The sequence below is a fragment of the Telopea speciosissima genome, chromosome 5, assembly GCF_018873765.1.
Source record: "Telopea speciosissima isolate NSW1024214 ecotype Mountain lineage chromosome 5, Tspe_v1, whole genome shotgun sequence".
Taxonomy (NCBI): domain Eukaryota; kingdom Viridiplantae; phylum Streptophyta; class Magnoliopsida; order Proteales; family Proteaceae; genus Telopea; species Telopea speciosissima.
In genome coordinates, this window is record NC_057920.1 from 56,366,456 (window position 1) to 56,393,926 (window position 27,471).

General features: G+C 38.6%; 1 protein-coding gene across 1 annotated transcript; it reads right to left on the reverse strand.

Annotated features, from left to right (window-relative positions):
- Positions 1-253: 253 nt before the first annotated feature.
- Positions 254-26,947, reverse strand: LOC122661235 (glycoprotein 3-alpha-L-fucosyltransferase A-like). Its single transcript, XM_043856578.1, has 8 exons — positions 26,807-26,947; positions 26,322-26,749; positions 24,531-24,697; positions 23,525-23,766; positions 1,801-1,905; positions 1,323-1,479; positions 877-1,095; positions 254-672 (listed from the first exon to the last, which is right to left on the reverse strand). Exons 2-8 carry the CDS (start codon positions 26,745-26,747, stop codon positions 417-419), a joined length of 1,572 nt encoding a protein of 523 aa, XP_043712513.1. The 5' UTR covers positions 26,748-26,749; positions 26,807-26,947; the 3' UTR covers positions 254-416.
- Between the last annotated feature and the right edge of the window lie 524 nt (positions 26,948-27,471).

Consider the following 27,471-nt stretch of genomic DNA (forward strand, 5'->3'; position numbering starts at 1 on the left):
GTTTTATCTTGGGAGACTGGTTCACACCAACCCAGTTGTACCAATAAGGTGGAACTATGGTCTCAAGGAGCGTGACCAGTGCCACAACTCAGACCCACCGATATCTCCTAAACTAGTTTGAATTTTGTGATTATAATGAACGACATGATACACACAGTAATGAAGGTCATGGCAAACACATCAGTGCCACATCAACATTGAATTTTAATGGTAGTGATCAACAACAGATAAGTCAAGTTTATACTGTTTTGAATACACAACTACAATATACCTTCTAAGCATTCCTATCAGATCACTCTACAACCTGTTAATTTCCCTCTGAGGGAGCTGTAAATTCTTTGAAAAAGACACCAACGATTCAATAGCTTGAAGCTAGAAAACGAGGGCAGCTCTAGAAGCCACATCTTCCTCTTTTTCTAGACAAAAATGACTTCAAATTTTGCGCATAAGTTTCTTTCAACATAATTCCTCAGATCACCATCTCCATTGAACCTGAAAGTGTATAATGCTTGCCTCTGTGTCAAGCCAACCGGATATATTCTATAGATTTTAAGTTCATCCCCTCCTCTGATGCTCTCAGGTCTCTCCTCTTTCCATATTGGTATGTGATTCACAGAGTTGAATTTGGTGAGAACCGCAGACTCCAATGTCGCCAAGGTCAAATTGCTGGATCTGTCCACCAATGAAAAGAACACGAGCAAATTTCATTCTTTTAAATAGTAAAAAGGCTATGCTTATGGATCGCTAATAAATTCCAACCAAACTCAACCCTGAAACTAAACCAGGCATTCACTTCTTAGTTTACATTGTCATCAAACAAATGAGCCTAATAGAGTCAGTGGTGGACTGGACTAGAAGCACTGGTCATGAGATTACCTCAAGAAAATCGAGTCCATCTCAAACCTCCCTCTTTCTCGTACATAAATATGATACACAGTTTCTGAGTCTTTCATGCACTTGCAGGGACGTTTCTGATTCTGTTCTTCACTCTCCCGGATCTTTGTTGCAAGGTGAATGCAAAGGCGGCAGGAGGAGTGGACTGCAGCCATATCCACAAGAGCCTTAAAAGAATCAGATGGACCCTCATATTTCCACCTATCCATTGCACACCTCCATATTAGATTCAATTTGCATTGTGCAAACAAAAACAAAAGAACGAGAAATTACACAATGGCAAGAGACAGAATGATCAGCCAAACTAAAACCCCACTCACCCTGCACCCCCCCCCCCCCCAAAAAAAAAGTCTATTTATAATCAATGACAAAAAAAAAAAATAGCCATGTGAGATTGTTCAGTCTCTTATAAGTGGCAAAATTGTTACCTTAGGGATTGATTATATCTATCAGCATTTTGTGCAAGGTACTCCATTGTCTTGGCAACTGAAGGAACATCACTTGGCTCCTTAATATGCAAAACTGAACCAGGAGCTGGAGCAAATTCTTGGATATTAGGAGCACCAACAACCACAGGGACAGATCCTACAAAAAAAATATTTAACAAAAAAGTAAGAATAACAATAGCAGGATAATGTATGGGGGGGGGGACCTATTTGGAGAAGATGAAATTCAATTTCAACCAGGCCTAAAAAGAAATTTTGAAGCCCCAACCATAATTCCAAAACCCAGGTTGGCTCAGCCAGTAGAACAAGTTGACCTGGCCTTCAAACAGCTCAAAGGTTTCAGACTTCAGTCCAATACATTATAAAAAAAAAAAAACTCAGATATCCAAAAATTTCTGAAATGGAACAGAAATATATCATTTGTGGGGGTGGGGGGTGGGGGGGACTATGGCAGCCATACCAGCAACCAGAGATTGAAAGAATTTCTCTGTGACATAATCCTCCTCGTTGGAATTTTCAAAAGCTAAGCTAAACTTGTAACGCTTCAGTGCCTCCACTTTGTCCACTGTAAATCACGAAAATAAATTTAGAACTCTATTCACCAGAACAGATGCTGCTAGAACTCTCAGTATATACAATCTAAACAAATAGTAGTGCATGGAATCAAAATAAAAATTCATCACAGTAAACCATTCTGTAAGAGCATACAAGTAATTTGACTTTTCTAAGAGATGCTTTTGATTCTCATGCACACAATACTTGCAAAATAAATTAAGATATTCTAACATGTTCCTATATTGTATACAGAATATTTAAACGAACTTCATCATTGCATCAGGTCATATTCTTTTAAAGTGATGGGAGACCTTCGATACAGAAACTCCCCTCTAAAGCTACAATATTTCTTCTCTCCCTCACCTCATGGAGTTTTTTAATAAAATTTCCTCCCTTGGATGGAGAAAATGTCATCATTAATTAACCAATCAACAAATTGGGAACATTAGAAAATTGGTAATTTTTCCGCATAATATTAGGAGATATGAACTCAATCAGGTAGAAGTCAGTGGCGGTAGTTACTCCTAAAGCAGTAAAGCCTGGTTACAACTTAGCAATTTGCCACACTTGAATTGTCGTACTTGTATGCAATTGAGTATTTATTTACATCACTAGTTTCCCCCCCCCCCCCCATTATTCAGAAGAGTTCCAAGGTAATTATAAAACTAACATTAAGAAACGTCTCCATGTAAAGGTAATTCTAGGTCCCAATGAAATGAAATGTTGCACAAACCTGTCCCTCAAGGTATTCTTTCCCTCCTCATTGCTTACACAATCTTCACAATAATAAATGTTGAGAATTAGGGGTAGTTTTGCCATTGCTATTTTGGGTCTTTGGGGTTCTATGTAATTTTCTATCTTTTAAGTCTTTATTTGTTAAGATGTAATAGGTGAGGGCTTAGGGGTAAATTTCTAATAAACCCTAACCAGCTTACCTTAATTAGTTTGACTTTATTATTAATAGAACCAAAGGCTTGCGATAGAATTCATCTTCTTCTATCGCAGGTCGCTGTTTTCTTCTCTCGGCAGAGTGCTTCTCTTCCTCTATTCTCTCCTTCTTCTTCTATCTTCTGCTGGTTAGTTAGTTTTGATTTCTAACATGGTATCAGAGCTTTACTTATCAGCTGAAGGATCTTTTCTCATCTCCTTTCTGCTGATCCCTCCCTCGGTTTTGATTCTCTGGTGTGCAGCCACCTATTGCTGCTCCTTTTTCTGTTGATGGATTGAAGACTCCATATACACATGAATGGAGTGTTTAGTTGTGATAATAGTTGGTGATTTGCAGACCATCTCTTCAAGTTTCGATTGGAGGATGGAAAGTTACTATTTTCTGGAATTCCTAGTTATGTTTCTATTTTCAGAAAATAGAAACAAGTGAGTTGCTTTGAGATTTGTGTATCTTCTGGTTCTGATTTTTTGAGGGCTGCTAGTACCTGCCTAGAGGAAGACTCAACTTATTTTTTATGTAGTTCTGGTGAATTGATCAAGTGCTTCTGGATTTCTTCTTTACACCTGCGGATGCTCTGTTTTCTGAGCACTTTCGAGCTCTACAGTTGGCTGCCTGTTTCTGTTCCACTTGTTTACTCAGGCTAATATTTTGGGATTTCATTCCTCCATCCAGGTACTAGCTTCGATCACTTCAGGCCTTTCCACCCTGCTGGTTGTAAGTTCTGCAAAATCTCTCCTATTCCTGCCGGAAGTGCCCTGTTTTTTTGGTTCTTCTTTTTGATTGGTTCTGCTGGTTCCGGTCTTCTATCCTGCTTGTGGTTGAGGTCTCCTTCCTTATTTTTTCTGCTGCCTATTACTCTGGAATTCTGCAACAGTTGGTGACTTGTTTGTGTGTGGTTGCTGCCCCCTTTGTTGGCTAGCTGTTCTGTTGGCAGAATCGTGGGTTAGAAAGAGAGAATGAGAGAAAATAATGTGTTGTATTCATTGATAGGTAAGCCCCTCTATTATAAATAGAGGGAAAATTACAAAGAGACTAAACTAGGCGATGTGGGACTTAAACCCACATAGCCCACTTACACTTAATAACATAAGAAGAATAAAACTACCCCAAAAAGGTATTCTGGATTACATATTCCAACACTCCCCCTCAAGCTGGATTATACAAATAAGCAAAAAAAGAAGATCCAGCTTGAACTAAAGAAAAAATAACTCCTAATAATGCTAACACTCCCCCTCAAGTTGGCGCATACAAGATACTAATGCCCAACTTGAACAAAAAAAGGGAAACAACTAAGTTATAGCAAAATCCAGCTTGACAGATGAATGCAGCTCCCAAATAAACCTTCAAGAACTTAAAAAAAATAGGTCTTCAAAACCTGGGTAGACTTAAGCAGCAAACTTTCACCAATCTTTAACGGCTGTCCAGTGATGAATCTCTGACTAATAATCTTGAAGATAAGCAACTAGAGCAGCAAGCAAATGAATCAAGCAGCAGAAAAGATCAAGCAGCGGAAAAAATCAACCCAACTGTAGAACCTCATATAGGCAGGCAATAACCAAACATCTTCAATATTTTAATACTTCAATCTCCCCCTTACGGCAAACTCAACCAAACAACTATTGGCAATGGTGAAAACTCTAATCTTCTATGTTTTGCACCAAGTGTTCCTGTAAGTTCTACTTCTACAATGTCTGCAGGAGTACTGTACATAATCCCCCCCCTCACGTGTAATACACGTGGACATAACAGAGATGATGTAAGAGATGGGGCAAAAACATAATATTCCAGAATTTTCCAAGAGGTGCTAAGGGTAATGGAAAAGGAAGAAATGGAAAATTAGAGAATACCATTAACTTCCAAAGGGGTTATGGGTATATGCCAAAGGTATGTTTTGGGAGGTGGTGAAGTGAAAAGAGCAATGGGATAATGAACCATGGACAAAAACAATGCAACACAGTAATCTTCAACCTTTTTCAATCGATCAAACTAATTCCAAAACACCAATCTCCAATGATCAGATCTGAATTATAAAAAAAAAACAGGTCTGATTTTTAGAAGGAGAAGGCACCATTCTTCAAAAACTTGATCGATCTTCACACAAGGAAGAACCAGTGTGCAAAATTCCAAACTATAAACTCCCACATGCTAAATAGAATTGACGAAGATATCTGGACAGCATTAGATGTAAGAAGCTTCAACAAAAAACTTGGATCAGATCTGAATTAGTGAATAAGGCTAGGATCAAGCTCTCAAAGTAAGCCGGATATGAACCAAAAAAGCTTCACATAACTGAATAGATTCGTAGTTGCAACCAATAACCTTGGAACACACTGTTGTAATCCCAAATAAACTGATCTCCAGGGTAATAGATTCGAGTCTTCAATAATGAAAGAAATTCGATCTCCAATAGTAGGATACTCAGTCTCAATAATAGGGCAGCAGTAGTCCACATAAAGGCAGCAGTAACATGTCAACCAGTCATGCTTACAGAAGCCAATCAATAGAACCAACAAGGTAGGTGGTAAAGGTCAATAGAACCAGCAAATATAAGATAATCACTTAGTAGATCCAATAGGTAGTTGAAGCAGCCAGCCACATAAGAACAAGGAAAATAGGTTGATAATTGCAAAAAATCGAGCCATAAGAATGAACCTGAATTTTTTCCAAAAATAACTGATGAATGATGTTGAAATATGGGTTGAATACTCCTCTGATATGTATAAGATTCTCCTCAAAATATGAGCCTGATAGGAAAACCCTAACCCTAAAATTGATTGTTGTCAGGGTTTTAGAAAACCCTGAAATTGAGATCGATTTAGGGAAAGGGGGCTGTAATTGCTGATGTAGACATGTAATAGATGCTGACCAAGGCTGCTAGAATGGAACCTCCAAGGTGAACAATCAATCTCCAGTAAGAGTGAGACCTGATCTTCAAAGGGGAGAGACTCCAAAAAATCGCAGTAGAGCAGGCAAGACATTAAAAGACTACACCAAGATAAAGGACCTTCTTCAAGCCTTGAATCGATGAAGAAGAGTTATCTTTTAATGTTAGAACCACCTCCAAAGCACTCGAACAGCAGCAAACATCCCTAGCCCAAATCGATTTTTATCAGGGTTTTGGAAAACCCTGAAAAGAAGAGATCGATTGGGGTAGGGGTCTTCAAAAAACTTGGATAGGTGCAATATTGAGGTCGATTGGTCCTTGAAGTGGGAGTAATCAGCCCTCCAAAAATTAGCAAAACTGAAACCCGAAAGTCAAGGTTTTTGGCAGTAACCAAATTAGCAGTGTTAAGGAATTTTTGTCAGAGAAACAAATCCAGCCATCGAAAGGGTCCAAACTTAGGTCGAGTAGGGCTTGTAGTAATAGGGAATCACCCCAAAAGATCAGCTGCATCTGAAAAAGAAAACACCAAAATCGATTGGAGTTGGGGTTTTGAAAAACCCTGACAAGTTGAGATCGAATAGGGTATGGTGGCTGGAATTAATTAAAGCTTAGAGAAAAAGGAAATAGGGAATGAGTATAATGGAATAGGGTAGAAAGGGGCTGGAGAAGGGTGCATAGGGAGCTCCAATGGTGGAAGGTCAGCCTTCAATAGTAATAGGAAGTTGATCTCCAAAAAATTCTGGAAAACTAAAAATCGCAAAGATGATTCCAGCAGTATTTTACTGTAAAAAAGTAGATAGAATGGAGGAGGGCAGCAACTAAATCATTGGTCAGGGATTTTACCTCATTAGTGCTGCCCCCTTACAAGGAGAAGAAGAAGAAAACCAGAGAAAGAGAAGCCGAGAGAGAGAGAGAGAGAGAGAAAAAGGAGAGGTCGATTGGAGAGATGGAGTAGGGTTTTTTCTCTTTTTCTAACCGAGATCAGACCAGATTTGATACCATGTTGGCAGAATCGTGGGTTAGAAAGAGAGAATGAGAGAAAATAATGTGTTGTATTCATTGATAGGTAAGCCCCTCTATTATAAATAGAGGGGAAATTACAAAGAGACTAAACTAGGCGATGTGGGACTAAAACCCACATAGCCCACTTACACTTAATAACATAAGAAGAATAAAACTACCCCAAAAAGACCAGAATACCCCCACGGTATTCTGGATTACATATTCCAACATGTTCCCTTGTGGTACTTTTATTTGACTGGTTTTATTTTTCCCTTTTGGTGCTATGGGAGAGAATAAAAATAATCCAGTGATTACATCTCTGACAATGTAAATGTCACTATTACCTTTATCAAGCTGAAAGGGAGTTTGAATTATTTGTTATGGGCTCAAGCTGTGAAGGTTTACATTATGGCCAAGAAGAAACTCAAGTATCTTACCTCTGATCCACCTACCTCTGATTCAAAAGATTATGAGGATTGGATGCAAGACAATGCCCATTATTTTGATTTAGTTATGGAACAGCATGGAACTAGAAATTGCTGCGAACGTGATGTTTCACACCACTGCCAAAAGGGTGTGGGATGATTTGAAGGATACCTATTCACAGGAGAAAAATATGAATAGAGTCTATGACTTATATGAGAAACTTTTTCAGCTCTGGCAATCCTTCCGCCCCTTCCACTACTACTAATTTTATTACTAATTGGACTATCCAATCTCAATAAAATTTCCATTTATCCATGATCTAGGCATTGTTGCAATCCATTCTATAATTCTTTTCATTACCTCTCGTGGTAAAAGGATCCCACAAGCAAAGGAATTGTACAATTAGAATACAAAATAACATAAAACCAGACTCATTCTAAAAAAAAAATAGATGTGGACCTTCCACTGAAATTGCAACAAGCCTCTCCAAGACTACAACACTTTTAAAGGCCTTGTTGAAGAATTAAATGTTTTTCAGCCCCTCACCACCAATATTGACAAATTAAAAGCATAGCGCAATGAATTTTTTGTGTCCAAATTTCTGGCTGGACTAGATTCTGATTTGAAGTCTATCAAGGGACATATTCTTGTTGGAGAAACTGTTCCTACTCTTGCCGATACGTTCTCCCGCCTATTGCATATTTCTTCTCCTGGAAAAACTGACTCTACTCCCAAGGAGAATTATGCTTTTGTGGCTGGTCGAGGACGTAACTCAGGGGGAGAACGTGGTGGTGGTCGTGGCACTGGTGGTCAGTCGGGTGATAAGCCTTTTAGGAAGTGTACTCATTGTGGCAAAACTGGTCACACAGTTGATTTTTGTTGGGACAAGCATGGCAAACCTGATTGGGCACCTCAATCTACCAATCATGCAGCGTCTGAAGGAGGTAGTAATGGTGTTGCCATAGTGATTCTCCATAGGTTTCCCTACTAGGTAGTGGTTCTACTACAACTCCTCATCGTGATGATCTCTCCCAGATATTGCGGTGTTTACAACACTTGGAGGCATCCAGTCTTACATTCACCAGGCCCTCATCTTCTTCTGCAACTCTAGCTCATGCAGGTACACCTGCTCTTCTTACCACTACTACTTCATCCTGGATTATTGACTCTGGGGCTTCTGCTCATATGACTGGTGAGTCATCTTTATTTACCACTTATTCACATACACATTCCTCTTCACCTGTTATTCTTGCAAATGGTTCTTCTACTCCAGTTTCTGGGCATGGTACCATCTCACCCACTCCTTCCATGAGTCTCTCATTTGTGTTACATGTCCCTCAGTTACCGTTGAATCTTATTTCTGTCAGCCAAATAACTAAAGCTTTACATTGTTCTGTGACTTTCTTTCCTTCTTGTTGTGTTTTTCAGGATCTTTACACGAGGAAGAAGATTGGTGGAGGGTGTGAAAAAGATGGACTCTACTACCTTGACCATGGTGCTCCTGCCTCGTTTGCCGCTACTGCTTCTGTTGGTGGGGTGTCTCCGTTCCAATGGCACTACCGTTTAGGTCATTTTTCTTTAGTTAGGTTAAAGTTATTATTTCCTTCTTTTAAGTCTGTATCTCGATTAGAGTGTGAAGCCTGTGAGTTGGGAAAACATCACCGTGCCTCTTTCCCTTCTCGTACTATGGCTTATAGTTCGTCTTTATTTTCTTTAGTCCATTCGGATATTTGGGGTCCTTGTCGTGTTAAGAATCGGAGTGGTTTCATGTATTTTGTCACTTTCATGGACGACCATTCTCATCTCACATGGTCATACCTCTTGAAGGATCGTTCCGAGTTTATCTTTGTATTTCAAAATTTTTATAATGAAATAAAACTCAGTTTGGTTTACCTATTAAAATTTTTCGTTCTGATAATGCTTTGGAGTATGTTCAGCTTGATATTTCTACTTTCTGCGTTTCTCATGGAATGATTAACCAAACTAGTTGTTCCTACACTCCACAACAAAGTAGGGTGGCGGAACGTAAGAATAGACATTTACTTGAGGTTGCCTGCACTATAATGTTCCATATGCATGTCCCAAAGCAATTTTGGTGTGAAGGGGTACTTATTGCCTGTTACCTGATTAATCGAATGCCTTCTTCTATTCTTGCCAACAAGTCCCTCTTTTCCATTGTTTTTCCTGGTCAGCCCAATTTTCATTTACCTCCTCCTGTTTTTTGGTGCATTTGTTTTGTTCATAATCTACATGCTCATTCTGATAAACTCTCCCCCTGGTCCACTAAGTGTGTTTTTCTTGGATATTCTTGTACCCAGAAAGGGTACAAATGTTATGACCCTGTCGCCTATAGGTATTTTGTAAGTGCTGATGTCACCTTTGAGGACCGTTCTTATTTTTCTTCCTCCTCCTCCTCTGTCTCTGAGGATGAGTGGCATGTTGATATTCCTCTTCCTGTCCTACTCTTGTCCCATTCCCTACACCACCATTGTAGGTTTATCAGCGGCGTAACCGGGCAGTACCATAGGAAGAGGTTCCAATGGCTCCACCTATTTCACCACCTTTGCCAGCTTCTTCGTCTAGTGAAGCTCCACCTTCTTCTTCAACTGATGACTTACTTATTTCCTTGTGTAAAGGTACTCGCTCTTGCACTCAAAAGTCTACTGCTTTATATTCTATTGATAAGTATGTGTCTCTTTCTCACTTACCCTCTTCTATTCATACTTTTGCCTTGTCCTTGTCTTCCAACCCTATTCCCAAAAATCATTCTGAGGCTCTTCGTCTTCTTTGTTGGAAAAAGGCCATGGATGTGGAAATGGATGCTCTCTTATCTCGTCACACTTGGAGTTTGGTAAATCTACCTCCTGAAAAGGAACTTGTTAAGTGTCACTGGGTTTACACAATCAAATATCTTCTGGATGGTTCTGTTAAGCGGCTTAAAGCCCATCTGGTTGCTAAGGGGTATATACAGACTTATGGTGTGGACTATTTTGAGACCTTCTCTCCTGTTGCTAGGCTGAATTATGTTCGCCTACTTATTTCTATGGCAGTTAATTTTAATTGGCCCTTGTTTCAGTTGGATATTAAAAATGCCTTCTTGTATGGTGATCTTCATGAGGAGATGTATATAGAGCAACCTTCTGAGTATGTTGCTCAGGGGGAGACTAGTACTCAGGTGTGCAAATTGCAGAAAGCAATCTATGGCTTCAAACAATCACCCAGAGCATGGTTTGAGAAGTTCAATGCCACAATTGTATCGTGCGGGTTCTCACTGTGTTACTCTGATCATTCTGTGTTTGTTCGTCGTCATGGTGGCAAGTTGGTTATTCTGGTAGTATATGTTGATGATATTATTGTTTCTGGTGCCAATGTATCAGACATTGCTGAGGTAGAGGCTTACTTACAACAGAAATTTCAGACCAAGGATTTAGGTGATCTTCACTACTTTCTTGGCATTGAGGTTGTAAAAAGCAAGAAGGGTGTCAGTCTTTCCCAGAGGAAGTATGTTTTAGATCTTTTATCTAATACTAGCATGCTTGCATCCAAGCCAGTGGATATTCCCATGGATCCTCATCAGAAGTTTGGTGTAGATGATGGAGATCCTCTCAAGGATGTGCACCAATACAAGAGTTTAGTTGGGAAGTTGATTTACCTTACTGCCACAAGACCAGACATCTCGTTTGCTGTTGGTGTTCTAAGCCAGTTTATGCAAACTCCTCAGAAGGCTCACTGGGATGTTGCCATTCGTATCCTTCGTTATTTGAAGGGTGCTCCCGGTAAAGGGTTGATTTATTGTCCTAATCAACATATGGATCTGGTTGCTTATTCTGATGCAGACTGGGCTGGATCGGCAAGTAATCGGTGTTCCACTACCGGTTATTGTACGTTTGTTGGGGGTAATCTTGTCTCGTGGCGTAGTAAGAAGCAGACTACTGTTGCGCGGTCAAGTGCAGAGGCAGAGTATCAAGCTATGACCCACACTATAGCTGAGTTGATGTGGCTCAGGTCTCTTCTTCTTGAGATGAGATTTCCTATGCCTACACCGATGAAGATGTATAGTGATAACCAGACAACTATATATATTGCTAGTAACCCTGTTTACCATGAGCGGACTAAACATATTGAGGTGAACTATCACTTTGTTCGCGATGTCGTCTTGAAAAAGCTAGTTGAGACTCTGTTTGTTTCATCTTCAAATCAGCTAGCTGATGTCTTCACCAAATCTTTGTTTGCTCCTAATTTTGGAACCTGTTGTGACAAGCTGAGCATGGGAGATCTATATGCTCCAGCTTGAGGGGGAGTGTTGAGAATTAGGGGTAGTTTTGTCATTGCCATTTTGGGTCTTTGGGGTTCTATGTAATTTTCTATCTTTTAAGTCTTTATTTGTTAAGATGTAATAGGTGAGGGCTTAGGTGTAAATTTTTAATAAACCCCTAACCAGCTTACCTTAATTAGTTTGACTTTATTATTAATAGAACCCAAGGCCTGAGATAGAATTCATCTTCTTCTATCGTAGGCTGCTGTTTTCTTCTCTCGGCAGTGTCCTTCTCTTCCTCTATTCTCTTCTTTTTCTTCTTCTATCTTCTACTGGTTAGTTAGTAATGATTTCTAACAATAAAGAATAAGATGGGGCCTGCGGGGGTGGAGATGACAAACTGAAAATCTAGAAGTGCATCCAGCATTCCAGCTCTACTGAGAGCCCTCCAGCAAGTGTTCAGTCACTCACCACAGCATCAGAAGAGTCAACTCGGGAATTGTTTCCTTAGCGCTTTCATCTGAGTAATAGGGCTAACAACAGTTTCTACCACTGAAGACAAGTTCAGAAAGTGATACAGATAAGTCACATAATAGGCTTATTTTATTGGAAATAAGCCTTGGGTGGGGTTACGTATGCATTGGGCCTTTGATTCCATGTGTTCTCTTTGTAATGGGCCACTTTAATGGGCCTAAAATGTGGGTACAAAGAAGGCATACGGGATTAGGCTTATTAGTAGCTTATTTTCATTCCTAGGTTAATTAATGTAGTGGGTTTTATTTTCCTAGGGAGTATTGATTAGTCTTTTAATTTTCCTAGCTAAGTAGTTAGGGTCTTTGGAAGCCTCCCCTATGTATTAGGAATTCCAAAAGACCATTTAATGTTTTAGTTGTTCATGTATCCAGCTTCTAGCCTTTGGAATTCTTCCCTTCGTTTGGGCATTGCAAATGCTGACTAGGACGTAATCAATTGAGGCTCAGCCTCCTTTATCTATAAATTGAAATCATGGGTGAGCTCTCAATCATCCAAGAAAAATCCGAAATATAACTACTCCTTTTGTGAGATGCAAGAAGGTTTGTGAGACTCAAGCAGGATCAACGTGGGACTCTTTTGATCGTGACCTCGGTGGCACTTTGACAGTTAGCAACCAGTGGGACTCTAGGCTGCACCTATCCAACTATCCATCTACCATCTTACCTCCATACCTTCAACAACCCTTCATATTCCACAACCTGACCCTTTACCTTCCATCTTCAACTATCATCATCTCCATCATTCAATTGCATCACCATCGCAGGTATTTTATTTTAGATCCGGATAATATTCTCTTCCAGAATTGGTCCTGACGTGATAGCCTTCCTAGGCTACACCAAATTGGTATTAGAGTATGGCTGGAAACGAGAATAGTTTCGTACCACAAGGAAGTAAATTTGTTACTGATGCAGGAGAATCTTGGACAGGGCCGATCCAACTGGTGGACCCCACATGAGATGGATAGCATCTTTTATTCTTAGTTTGTTTTATATTTTCAGTCTATTTATTTTTTATTTTTAGAATGTGTTAGTGTCGGTTTCTATATGGACTAACTGACTAAGTTAGTTAGTAGGAAGTTATAACTTCTCTAACAAATGGTTGATGCAACTTCTCCCCCCCCCCCCCAACAATTTATTTTCATTGTATTAAAAGGCTGCCAACAGCCATGTAAAAAAAGGATGGAAAAATGAAAATGAATTGACGTTTGGTCATTTGGTGCTTGGAGCATCTTTTCTCTCTCTCTCTTCCTCTTTTCTTCTCTTTTTCTCTTCTTCTACCTTCATCTTCTCCTTTCCTTCTTCACTTTTCCTGATCTTCCATCAGTTACTTAACAACAGATTGCCGATTCATTGAAGTGCTTGACTGATCGAGTGAAGGCAATGGCGCAACAGCACAAACAAGAACAAATGAATCAGATATGTGAGTCGATGAACCAGCTGAATACTCAGTTGACTCGTATTGAGCAGAGTTGGGGAATACCAAACACTCTCCCTTCATCTTCCAAAGATCAACAAGAGAAAAAACCTCCAATCAGGGAACCAGAACCTGAAATTGAGGTTAATGTTAAAGATGTTCTAGCAATCTCTGTCATCAAGGAAGAGCCAGTCCTTGATGTTTCGAATGTCGAGGCTTACATTGACAAATTTGAAGCAATCAAATTTGAGGCAGTGGACGATGTGGAACTTGGCACTACAATTGACGAGGTGGTTGAAGAAACCAATGAGGAGACCGTAAATTAGAGTTGAAAGCACAGAAGGTTGAAGACACATACGTGGACGATCCAATGGACACAACTAATGATATTGAAGTGGATCACATAGAGTTCGTGATCCCACCCGAAACTTTTGAAGAGAAAGCTCCTTGCCTTGAAGACTACATTCCTAAATCCATGAGCTGCCCGAGTACTGTTATGGTTTGAAGACAGATGTTCACCATACAAAGTTGATTCCTCCATTTTGCAAAACTCGTGGTCGAGTTTTTTTCGAGCATGGGAGAATTGATGTAGAGTATCCATCTGATCTTGCAGCCGACCCCTCAAAAGGCTTGATCAGTACTTCTCCAAGAAGTACTCTAGAAAGGAAGGCCACACCAAGTCCAAGATCAGACCCACTACCTAGCCTGGCCTGGTTCAGATCCAGTCCTACCCAAGCCAAATCGTGGACTCCTAGAACAGTAGAAACTCTGGCCAGCAGATTCTTTTTTTGTCTATTCATATTCCAAGGTAAAATTAAGCACCTTCCCATTATCAGTTTTCAATATCTTGATTGTAGTTTTCAATGTCTTGGGGACAGATTTCCATGTCTAGGAATTGTTATGTCTAGGGAATTCCAAAGGGGTTTTGGAATTCTAAGAGTTTCTTAATTGTTTTTTTTTTTTTTTTTTTTGGTGAATTAAATTATTTTTTGGTGAATGAGTTTCTTTAATGTTATTTTGTTGTACTGAAGACTTCCACCTCTATATAATGCAAATACTGGCTGCTCTCAAAGGCACCCATCGAATTTTACAGCAATCCAGAACTTCGTGAAAATCCTTTCTTTGAGAAATTACTGGTGAGAATAAAGTGTGCCTTGGTGGGACTCCTACAGCTTGGCAACTAGTGGGACTCTAGGCTGCCACCTATCATCATCTCCATAATCCTCATCATCTCCATCATTCATTTTCATCACCATACAGGTAATTTATTTTAGATCCAGATAATATTCTCTTCCAGAATTGGTCCTGGCGTTAGCCACCTAGGCTACACCAGAAAGTTTAGAAATTTAGTGTTTCCTGTTATATTATTTTTGACCTTCAAGTCCCACTGGGTTCAAGGTTTTAGCAAACAGGTGATCTAGATAAGAATCAAATATTTTGGACTTGGATCAGCCAGGAAGCCATCTGATTTCCAATCTTGATCACCTCAATCATTGGTAGGGATTATGAAATATTTGTAGAGTTTTATTATCCAACCAAAAATTATATTTGTAGAGTTTTTTTAATAAGGATAGCCGGTCTTTATGTTTGATATAGGATTTATCACTGGTCTTCTGATATCTTTGGAAATTAAGGGTGCATGGAAATACTTCCACTTCCTACAATCATGAGAAGTAGTTATTCCCTGAAAATCATTTCAATTGGAATAGCCTAGCACTGTACCCAGAATGACCTAGCAAAGCCTTGAGCCCCTTCCTTGAAAGAACCCATTCCTTTCTAACACACAGTAGCCTTCAAGGGTGATTGGCATGGATGGGCAAATGTTCAATGTTCAGTCCATCCAAAATAACATCCCACATTTCCAAAGCAAAAAAGGCAATGCAAGAGCACACAATTCACTGATTCTCCTAGAGCAAGGCAAAATAGTTAAACATTCACATTTATAATCAAATGGTCTATTGTGAGTTTTCTCTTCAGTGGCTGTCCAAACAAAAAAGTGCACCTTAAATGGCAATCCTTTCACTCAAATGCCCTTTACAAGGGAAGTCAGGCTCGTCCAAAGATGTCAGAGAGTCAATGTAGGACTTACAGAAAGAGAACTTGAAACTTCTAGTCCGCATATTCTCTACCTTCAGAAGCTTCCTGGTTGTGATATTACTAACACTGTTTGGCCGAAATCAAATTGATTGATTCCCAATCATTATGATGTCTACAGATCAAGCAGCCAAAAATCAAGCATGCCCATCCAATCTAGCAGATCTAGTATTCATTAATTTCAGACAGATATTTTAATAGGTATTATTTATTTTATTAGGTGTGTAGTGGTGTTTATTCCAACAGCCTAAAATTTCATCATTTCCTTGGATTTTCATGGGCTTTCTCTTGTGATCAATGATACTTCAGTCTCTCCTTCATGTGCCTCAGTAGGGAACCATGGATGAGGGTTCCTTCCCTTCTCCATTTAATAGCCCTTTGACCATTAAATAAAACCTACTTAGGCTGAAAAGGTACCACCAATTGCAAGTAGGGAGACCAATGAGGAATATAGATCTTTGAGAACATTGGAATGGGTGATCGGGTTCGGAATGTATGGAACTCTGTCCACCAGGCTCAAATGGTCCACATCACCGCAGGATTGGAGATCCTTTGTAAAACATTGACCAGTCAATGAGCAACCCATCTGAATGTTCTAATCGTTCAGATCATCTATCCAAACAGTTGGACCCCAGGGCCACGGGGTACTTGACAAGTCATTTAAAAAGAAAAATTGTAGACAAAGGTCATGTAAAGAATTGAACTCAAACCTGCAACATCAAAAACCAATACCTGAACCACCAACCCACCATGTATCTTGTGTTAAAATAACAACCTAGGTATACATAGATAAATCAAAGAGCATATAAATGTCAAACCAATTGAACCAGTGGACTGGAAGCTTTGAACCATCAGATAATCCATCAAGCTACAAAGGTCAGAAATCCGGTCATTTATTAAAAACATTGCACTATAAGAACAACTGGAGGGAATCTCATCTTTTTTACACAAAGCAGAATTATTAGCAAGCTGCAGTCCTCTACACTGGAGACTGTCTGCAATTTATCTGAAAGTAACGTCCGTGAGACAGCCATTCTTGCGTGGGTGGGTAAGGTTACCCCACAGCCATCTCTAGTCTGACTGTCAAATCAATGGACACCAGAAATCAGTAGGATAATTTTACTGAAAATAATGCAACCAAGGATTTTGAAACCCTAATTTGGTCTCTATTGGGCCTACAAAATATAAGACTCATTTTTTAAGGTGTAGTGGCAATTCTGTAACTTTTAGAACTGTGTAGGACTCGTTTTGGTAAGAAAATAGAACTTGGGAGCAAACAATAAATTAATTTTGAAGGGAAGGGCAAAGTTCGAATTTTAAAACAATAGTGAGAATAAAATCAGTATGCATGGATTTTTAAGTAATTTTACAGAAACTCTCCTTGGTTGTAATTTCAGAAATTATTCATCTTTTTCTTCATGATAGGATTGAAGGGGTGTAACCAGGATTTGTTTTGATTGACAGAACTCTCACAACAAAAGTAATGGATTCAAACTTAGCTTAATAGCATGTTCAGAACCACAGGTCAAGAATAGCGACCAGAATAGGAGAAATTTAATACCAGTCAATCGGCAATTCAGATCAGCCTCCAAGTGAAGTGAAGATTAAGGCTGGTATAGGAGAACTGCCCAAAATCTCATAACAAACCAATGTTGGATAGGGGGTTAAGTTACTAGTTCAAAAATAGAAACTTAGATTCAGAATTATTAACTACTAAGATCTCCTAATTTACAGATCTTATCAAGCCCAAGTTTTGATCGATGCAAGGTACTAATCACTAGGTAGAAACCCCAGAATATAACATGAAATCAAAGGTTAGATGTAGAGATATAGCCCCTTGAAAGTAGCAGCCTAAGGAGGTCAGAACAGGGGTGCAACAGGTTGTTAGAACCAGCAGAAAAGTTTAGGTTTGGTATGGAATAATGCACAGAAAATAAGGTCTGCAACTAATCCTCATAAAAGGAATCAATCAACTGAAATAAACTCCAAATATTTACTTGATATCACAGGGACATGATAGAAGAAATAGAAAATAAGATAGATAAGAAAATACATATGATTGAGCTTCCCGCCTTAGGCCTTCGCCAGCATCTCACAAGCTCAAAAATACTAAGCCCACTACAATATTTTGGCATTCAGAGAAATCTTGCATCTCACAAGCATTGAAAAAGAAATCTGTTGAAACCAAACCGAAACCACTGAGATATCTCGGTTTAACAAGAAACCAAGACGAGTTAAGGTGGGAGTTTAAAAAGTACCATATCTTGGTTGGTTTCAACTGGTTTCGGCCGAAACTGGTCGAAACCAATTGAACCAACCCAAACCAGCACTTATAAATGACTAGTTTCGATTGAAACATAAGAGATCGGTGGTTTCAACACAGAGAGTGGGAGTTTGGCTAAAAAGTGTGGATTTCTTCGCATATTTGCTTTGTTTGGTGCATCTACAACCTACATCAACTCTCTTAATCCAGTGTGTGAACCTCTCTTCTCAATGGGGATCGGTTAGGTGTTGAGTCATCCTTTGCCGACGTCCCTTCGGGTATCCATCCCAGCCATGAGTGTCGGCTCCAACTTCTTACAGTCACGGTGAGCCCTTCCCTAGGTTGGGATATTTTATACAAGTTGATGATAGGATTTAAAAATGGGCAGTTATGGACTATCAAAACAATTGGGCCCAAAGCATGTCATGAGATACATATGTGGTACATTCAGAGGAACAACTCCGAAACATTCAGTGGTACGCAGCTCGTGGATTGGACCCACCAAGAAACTCCGCATGGAATTGAGCTAGTGTTGACTATTGAGCACCTTAATGTTTTATTTGGATAACATGTATTATTCAGTGTTCTTGTACTTTAACTTTGTGTGAACTAAGTATGTATAATACCAGATTTAGTGTATCCTGAACCGGTCCCAAAGATGGGTTCAGTTCTCACAACTGGGAGGGTCTGACGGATCCAAACTGTGGGGGTGTCACCCTTAGGAGTGTGCTAACAACACATAATTTTAGAGTGAGAGGAAGAGGGACAAGGGAGATCAATCCCTTACTATATGGCTGCAGATATTGCCCCAAAACAGAGTACGGTAGAAGAGAATTTAAGAGATGAAACATGAAAAGAGAGAATAGAAGGGGGGGTAAAAAAGAGGAGACTAGAGGAGGAAAAACTGACCTGAGGAGGAGGATTAACCAGAAGTAAAAGAGGGAAGAAAAGAGGACTTTGGCTGGTCTGCTACCAGACAACTGCTGTGAATCGAAAATCTCAAATTCTATTCAATCCAATCAGCTTGATGGTTATATGTATTTACATATATAGACCCTTCAATGACAAAGTTGACTCAAAAAAGGATTCCTATTGAATAAACTTTCTTGTTGACACGTACCTCCAATGGTAACTGACAATAGGAATAAAATTATAACTGTAAATTGACACAAAAAAAAAAGTAACCCAGCAAATAAACAAAACCCCTACATGCCACTATTGGACCAAGTGTGCATAACTGCATCAGAAACATTGTTGTCAAGGCGTTGCCTAGGCGGCTCCTAGGTGACAAGGCGTTTTTGGGAGGGGCAAGGCGAACTCACTTCCTATTGTTTGGGCGGTTTTTTTTTTTTGTGTGTGTGTGTGTGTGTGTGTGTGTGTGTGTTATATAATAATGATTTTTCTAACTGCTTGATAGGTTATGCATACAGTCATGGTACACTTTGATGCATGGAATCATTCTAAAGAATAATTAAAAAAATAAAACAAAAGAAAGAAAAGAAGAGGAGACAAGCAAGGATCTGAAAAAGAACCGGAGTTGGATGGAAAACCCCTGATGCAGATTCATCGCCAAAATGGGCTTGTTTTATTAGGAATAAGTCTAGGGTTAAATGTTGGGCCTTTGGTCCATTGGGTTTTTAATGTAATTGGCCACTTTTATGTGCCTAAAACATAGAAAATAAGATTGCATACGGGATTTCCTTTGTTAAGACTTAGGCTGTGTTTGGTATGCATTCTAGAGTGATAAAAACAACTACTTTTATCATCCGAGAATGCAAAATCGACCTGGAATGCATTCCAAGAATGCATACCAAACACTGCCTTAGTTTCTTAAACTTAGTTTATCTTTAAGTTATTTTGAGTTAGTTGAATTGAACCGGTGCTACGTGGTTCAATTTAAGTTGCAAGTAATTGTTATTAAGTATTTTAGTTGGGCTGCATTAGGATTCTACAAGTCCAATCATGTTTTGAGTTTGTTTCCTTTATTATTTCACTTTCCTCGTCAATTTAGATTACCTTATTAGTCAAGGATTGGGTTAAGCCTTTCCTTTTTAGTGTAAGAGTCTGTTTTTGAGTCTTCTATATAAGTTTGTAAAGGAAGCCAGCATTGTACACGAATTTAATAAAGAAAATTGCGGCTTCTGCTTGCTTCTTCGTGTTTAATCAAAGAAAGCCCCTTGTGTGTGATCAAGGTAGGTCGGTGTTTCATTCAATCGACCCACCTTGCGGTGTGAAGGCCGGGTCTTATTTTCTGTTGTTCTTATAATTTGTTCTTATAATTCCATCATCTTATTCATTCATTAACAAGTATTCTTCTATTTTCCTGCAACTAGAATCTCTGTTTCTAGAAGATTACATCCTACATGTTATTTGAGATTAAGCAATCCAACCGTTAGAATCTTTTAAACTTTTGAGATAAATAAAGATAATGCTCCATACCCTTTTCCATGAAATCAATTTGACTTTAAGCATATTCTGACCTGCTGATTTTGAATTATTAGAGTTTTACTTATTCTGCCCCTATCCCATCCTAGCTACTGTTTTAAGCATCGAGTTAATGTTTTCATGATCTACATGTTATTTGTTTCTGAACTTATATACAGAATTGAGCATCAAGTTCAGACCTAATTTCTGAATTCAGTTTTGACTATACCCCTATCGGTTACTGTTTGTTTTCTCCATTGATATACTGATTCCAAATCTGTGTTTAGTCATTATTTTACATCTGATTTCAGCATTAATTGATTCCTCTGTTTTTCCTATTCCTGTTTGTTGAATAATTACCTAACTACCCTTCTCCTAGATCTCCTAGGATTGCCCCTGAATCTGAATTATTCTTTGATTAAAAGATCTTGTTTGGCTACTGTTTTGAGTCTTTCAAATTCAGTACTACATTAATCCCCTCTTGGCTGTGGGCAGCCAAGATCTGCGACGGCTGACCGAAGGACCAGTGCCAGGTAAGTTCTTCTTTCTGTATTTTTTTTCATTTTCTTCTTCCTCTTCTCTGTTCCAACTTATTCTTTTTTTTTAATCTTATTTTCTTCTTCTTCTTCAATTCCGATTTCTGAGTGCATGTCTACTCATTCCGCCTTCTTATTCTTATTTCTTTTTCTTTTTTTCTCCAGCTTCTAGTCTTCTGCAGTGCTTCTTCGTGTCTTTTTCTTTCTTTCTTTCTTCTCCTACCATGTGGAAAAAGTGTGGGACCTATTTCTGCAGACATTCATATTTGTCTCCCCTATATGGTGATGACCTGCATGAGAGAGGAGAGAGAAAGAGAGAGACAGACCATTCACGCCTAGGGTGTCCAGGCATTGCCTAGGCGGCTGGCCACCACCTTGGTTCGCCTTGTCACAATGACAACTATGATCAGAAAATAAGCCAGACTCTGTTTCCGTCCATCTCCTCTACAGCGTCGCTGCTTCAAATTGGAACTTCATTTAAGAATTGAATGATCCTAATGCACTCATCATATATCTTGACCATTCAACATGGCAACAGAAACTGATTTTTTTTTTTATATCTTTGAGAAAGTATAACCTTGGCTACATATCACATACCTTTCCTTTTCCAGGCTACTCATTTTAACAAATTCTTATTTCTTTCACCAGCGCCTAGTCGCTTACTGTAAAATTTGTTCTCTCATTGAAGCTCTGTTGGCCCTTCATTACAGCATTCCAAGCTCAAGACCTACATAAGGCAGTGACTCCGTGACACTACAGTCTACTCCTTGCTATAATTTGTCTCCATAAGGCTTATTGTTCATTGCCATACCTCCATAAACATTTCTCTAACTTTCAGTCATCTTTTTTGTTCTCCAAAGTCCAAACGCTCGAAAGTTTGGTAACCTCTTCCCATCTAACCAAGAGGAACCTCCTCACATCGAGTAGACCCATTCCCTCCCATAAACCAAGTGCAAACTACAATGTAATCTTAGTTAAGGAGGTCAAAAATGAATTAACCTCCAACGCAACTTGAACATTCTATCTACTCCATGAGTAGAATATATCTGATATAGATCACAAGTCCATATGTACCCACAGGAACAAGTCCCAAAACCAGGCCAGCAAGGTTGTGGGATTTGACTGCTGTGAGAGGCAGCCTGGTCTGATGATGTGGCAAGTTCTTGTTGGTTCGATGGAGCATCACCTAAGGCAGCCCCAGCCCAGAGAGAGGCAAGAAGAAGATAAGAAACTAAGACAGAATTGTTTTTTAAAAAACAAAAATTACTGTTCACATGAACAGTACCCGAGTTACTGTTCACTTGAACAGTGATTTGGGGGCTGATATGGACAGCTCGTGTGAAGATTAGCAGCTGGATGTTGGTGGAATATTCTATTAGAAGCTGGTATTAACTTATTTTCTATTTTTGTAATACTTTCTTAGTTATTTAGTCTAGGTATCTACTAGTTTCTAATTTTGTTTCTTTCTTTTCAGTATTTACTATATTTACTAGTTTCTAATTATGTTCCTTGCATGTTGGTTGAACTATAAAGCCTAGTTTCTATTTTCATTAGGTTTCTATTTTTAGAAGTTACTATTTCTTAAGTTTCTAAATTTTGTAAGCTAACGTATTCCATTACATAGCCAGACCCTCTTGTATTAGAAACAGATTTTGGATAATAGAATTTTCAGGCGATGTTGCCATCATTTATGGGAGAATATCCTTGTTTCAACAGCTGGGATAGTTGTGGGTGAGAGACCCAGGCTGAGAAAGCCATCCCCTACCCCCTTCTTCTTCTATCTTCTCTATATCCTCTTCTTCTTCTTCTTCTTCTTCTTAACCTTTTTGGTACTTCTTCTTTCATATGAAAAGCAATAACAGTTTCAGTTAGTTAATTTGTTCTTCATTATTGTGTTGATCCTAGCTGCAATCGATCTCTTGCTGGTTTTCCCTGATTCGAGGTCAACTTTTGCATTAATATCACTGTCTTAACTGCAAACATATTGATTAGAAATGTAAATAAACTAGTGGTCGTAACTTCTAATTAATATTACACAAGCACATGTACTTGGTTTCCAGTTGATATCTGGTTTGCATATGGCAACATAGCTATCGATAAATTAAATATTCCTAGTTAACCTTTTAGCAGAAGATAACTTTTATGTGTGCACATGTGTCATTTGTTTCTAGGCACCTTTCGCATACACGTTGTGGAAAATCTGAATCAGTCACAGAAAACATCAAAATATAAGTTCACGTTTGATTTTGAAACTATAATCTTATTAACATGTGCAGTAGCAAATAAGGACAGAAATTAATAGATTTTTAGCCTAACATCAGACTTCCCCAAGAAAGTTGGGGGAAAATACTGATGAAATAGTAACCATGTAGAATGCCTTCTCTTAAAAAACAACCATGCGGCAATCAGGTCATCACATTCATGTCCCACAAGAATGTGGCAATCATTTCATCACATTCATGATTAAGTCAATGAAAAAATCATATGAAGAATTACCCATTCTAATTAGATTTGGGTAGAGTAGATGTCTCAAGAACCATTAATATGGACACAGTTAAAAATCTCAACATGAAGAAATGCATAACCAAAAGGATTTGAAGACCTACTATAAATAAACAACGAAAGAGATAAATGACAATGCAAAACCAAAAAACTTATAAATTCACAATACTAAAAAAAGTTACCAGAATAATGATGGTGATAATAATAATAATAATAATAATAATAATAAATGACGATGATGATGATGACGACAATCATAATAATAATTAACAACAATAAAATAATAGAACAACATATTTCCACCAAAAAAATAATAAAACAACATCAGTTGTAGTCAAAATATGCACCTCTTCCATTACGGTTCCTACGACAGCTACCATAAGAGTCTATCTTGATATTCAATGTTTCTAAACCCTGAAGAGCCTGTAGACGGAAGTTGTGAGCCCCACAATTGGAAATGAAGGCAGCTGCAAGAGCTTTCTCGGTCTTCGGTTGCAAAGGTGCCATGATGTCATACTCTGCCCACGAGAAATAACCAACAGGAACATCTGAAGAGAGACTAGTTGTCATCACAACATTATACCCTTTCCTAAGACAAGAAAATTTATCAAATGTTAGTTTTCTTGAGTTTCTTGTCATTTAATTCGCAACTATCCAGATTTGTCATGCAATGCCAGTCCTAAAACTTATAATAAAGGCGTCCTGCATAGGTGTCGCTATTGGCACCAAATTTTTGTCAAATCATTTAGACATTGATCCTAAATGTTGTCTTAGGATAATAACCCTCAAGTAACATGATTCATGTAGCCAACCCCAGATATTAGGCCAACACTTTGTCATTTGGTAAGTTGCCTGCAAAAGGAGTCCTCTTCATACATGGAACCACCAACAAATTCAGTTGCCTTTTTCGCCAAAACTTTATAACTAGAAAGTAATTTACATAGGGGAAATTTGTCCCACGTTCTTGTTTATAATCTTTCTAATCTACTTCCATTCAGACCATCATGGTAATCCAACTCAAACAAAAAAAAATATGTTTGCACTATAAAAGGGTTCACAAAAGGTTCAGAAATGATAACAATGAGATAAAATGTCATATATTACCCTAAATTTTGTACTTTTCACCATACCCAGTTCTTTTACACACTTTTGGTCAATCAAAGTCCCAACTTTAGCATATTATAAATAGTCAAAGTCATGTATCAGTAAACCCAAATAGACAAACCAACATGCAATAGTGAAGATCTTTTCACTCCATAAAAGCAGCCAGAAATGGCCACAGAAAATGAAATTTATACAAGTATGGCAAGTCCCAAAATGCAGAAAAAGCCATTTCAGAGTGTGCTTACCCACCGTCGTGCCTGATCAACATTGTTGTCTGGATAATACTGAGAGGATTCCATAGACCGAAGAACACTAGCTATCCCTCTCTCTTGAGGGTAACCAAAGGCAGCATCAGGCTTCTTTTTCGACTGATGATCAATCCCAAACTTACATCTTACAGCACAAGTCTTCCACTCCTAGATAGAATTTCATTATATCACAGCTAGGTCTTCAGATATATTTACGATAAGACAATTCAAATGGACACTTAGTCTCAAAATATGCAATTAAGTAAGTTTGAAAAGATGAATGTGGTACACCAACCACAATTGCAATAGTAAATTACAACTGGAAATCAAGCCATACTTCCAAAGGGATGACAAAAGCAATAAGTAGGCTAAAGAGCAGCACAAGTAAGAAAACATACATTAGTAGGAATAAGCTTTTCATAATTTTCAACAAGAAAGGTATCAGGTTAGTTACCATGAAGAGGGAAACTTTTCATTAATGTTTATATCCGTAACAAAGCTTCTTAAGGAATCTCTGTGGCATAGGCTGAAGTTCCAAGTAATGGCTTTATTCAACTTAAACATGTTCTGAGATAGGATTCTCCACAAGTCTGACCAACAATAGTGCTGTGTTTGGTTGCTTTTCCGCATGAAGTGAGAAAAGAAAAGCAAAAGAAAAAACAGAGATGTGGTCATTTGGTTGTTTAGGTGAGAAAAGATCTGGCAACAAATTAACTACTTTTGGGAAACGTTATCCCTAGTTTTGTGCCTCACCCATTATGTGGGAAAAAGCAGGGAAAATAAAGTTGGGGTAAAATTGGTAATACCTGGCTTCTCCTTCCTCTATCATAAAGGTTGGAATAACTAACTGGCTAACTACAATTCTTGAACAACCAAACAACAATGATGGAATTCTTCATATATTTTTCTGATCTTCTTGGTACTACCAAACAATAGGTGGAGGAAATTATCACTTTTCCTTTCTTATCATTTTCTTTTCTCTAAGAAAGCAACCAAACACAGCCTAGGGGATAAATTGTACCAACCTTGCATTTGCAACCCAGCGGTTACCTTGGGAGTATCACACTTCAGTACTTCACATTGTAATGTATATCATTTCTGTCTTTGCACTGAACATATTTCATTCTTCATACCTACTTTAATAAGTAAAAATTTAAGCAACAAATGAAAGTTTTTTGTCCCCCTCGGTAAACATTTTCTAAATGTTTTCAGATAGCCAATCTCCAGAATATGATTTTCAAAGATTTTCTGTGTGCTAGTTATTGGTTCCTCTCATTTCCTCAAGACACAAACTTTACAGTTGACAACTTGAAATTCAATAATTGTACAACCTAATGCTAGGTTTTTTCAACTTTCAAAGAGATAGAACTCCTAAGGCACAAATATATCAATTTTCTTAGACTGCTTGATACGTGTGATGACAGAAAAAACACTGCAGTAGACCAATATTGCTAAGAATGGTTGTGTTTGGTATGCACTCTTGGAATAGATTCTAGAAGGTTTAAATTCAAACTCTTTAAGGTATTTTATTATGATAATTGACTCCAGTATATTAAACGAATCTGACCAACTTTTTTTTTTTTTTATTGATAATTACCCTCTTAATTGTGACGTGTTGGTCCTCACCAATTGAGCCACCCCATTGGAATTTTTAATCTGACCAATAATCAGAAAGCCACAATATTTGCAGTAAAAATTATAGAGCAAGTACATCTAATCAAAGCAATCACAGTTAAAAAGGAGAAACATAAAAAAAAAATAAAAAAGAGGAAGAATAAGAAGAAGAACTAACCTGCTCTGTATCCAAAACCCAAATGGGTTCAGTCTGAAAGTCTCGAGAATAGGTCACAGCATCTTCTCTCTCCAACCATTCCTTGCAATTCTCAGTCCCGTCGTTGTTATCAGCACCAGATGAAGCTTCTACCTGTGTTGGCAATGGCAAAACTGAGGCAGCCCCATGGACAGACGAATAAGAGACGGTCGACAACAGAGTGGAATCAGAGGAATAGAAGGAGTTGGTCCAAGTATGGACAATGGCAGCTTTCTCAGCTATGTCAAGGCGACTCAAAAAGGCAATCTCGGCAAGAACCACGATTGTGACAAAGATGGGCATCAGATTCGACCATCTTTTCTTGTTGGTAGGGGTTTGAACACCAACTCCAACTCCCTCACGAGCCGTCGTTGTTCTTGTCCCTCGCTGCCACGGTATGAAACCCATCAACGAGTTGGGTACCACTCCTATTTCTTCTCTATTTGATTCAAATATAGCTATCTATACAAGTAAAGGAAAACCATTCGATTCTGGACCTTGAAAATTTAAAAAGCTTCAACAAAAACAATCCCAAGAGAGATGGAGATGAAATTGAAGGGTTTTTCAGCTAGATTTGCAGGTTGGATCGTAAGAGAGTATGAGTTTTGGGTTTGTGTTGATGCTCTGAGTCTGGGTTTGATCGGCTGGCGCTTACTTTATCGATCTGAGAGATGAATGGGGCTACTACCATCCACGAATGGGAGACGAAACTTTGAGAGTGTTTAAAAGTCGTTCTCCTCCCTGAAGCCTAAAGTCCCAGTATCTATAATTAAAATCTCAAGTCTTTAAACTCTAAACAGAATACTATTTTTCACACAGCAGGTCTTTAATCTTTATTATTGTTTTTCTTTCATTTCCATATAAAGTAAGTAGGGTCATGGGATTTATGCACGGGACTAAAGTCCATTGACTACGATTCGTCAAATGAGTGGAAAATTATCTCCTCCAGTTCCTGTCCGGTCCAGTTTTTCAGTTCTGTAATAAGGATGTGGTGGACCTCATCCGGACAGAGTATTTGGGCACGGATAGGGTGACCAATCCCCCTTGTTAGAGGAACTGGGAAACTGAATAGGGAAATTGGGCCGGAAAAGATAAAGATCCCAAATGAGGGGGAAGGTGGTGTTTGGATTGA

Coding starts and splice junctions, on each gene's coding strand:
- LOC122661235 (XM_043856578.1), bottom strand. CDS start 26,747: ATGGGTTTCATACCGTGGCAGCGAGGGACAAGAACAACGACGGCTCGT. Junction 23,767..24,530: donor AATGTTGATCAGGCACGACG/GTGGGTAAGCAC, acceptor TTCTTGTCTTAG/GAAAGGGTATAATGTTGTGA. Junction 1,096..1,322: donor AGATATAATCAATCCCTAAG/GTAACAATTTTG, acceptor TGCAATGGATAG/GTGGAAATATGAGGGTCCAT.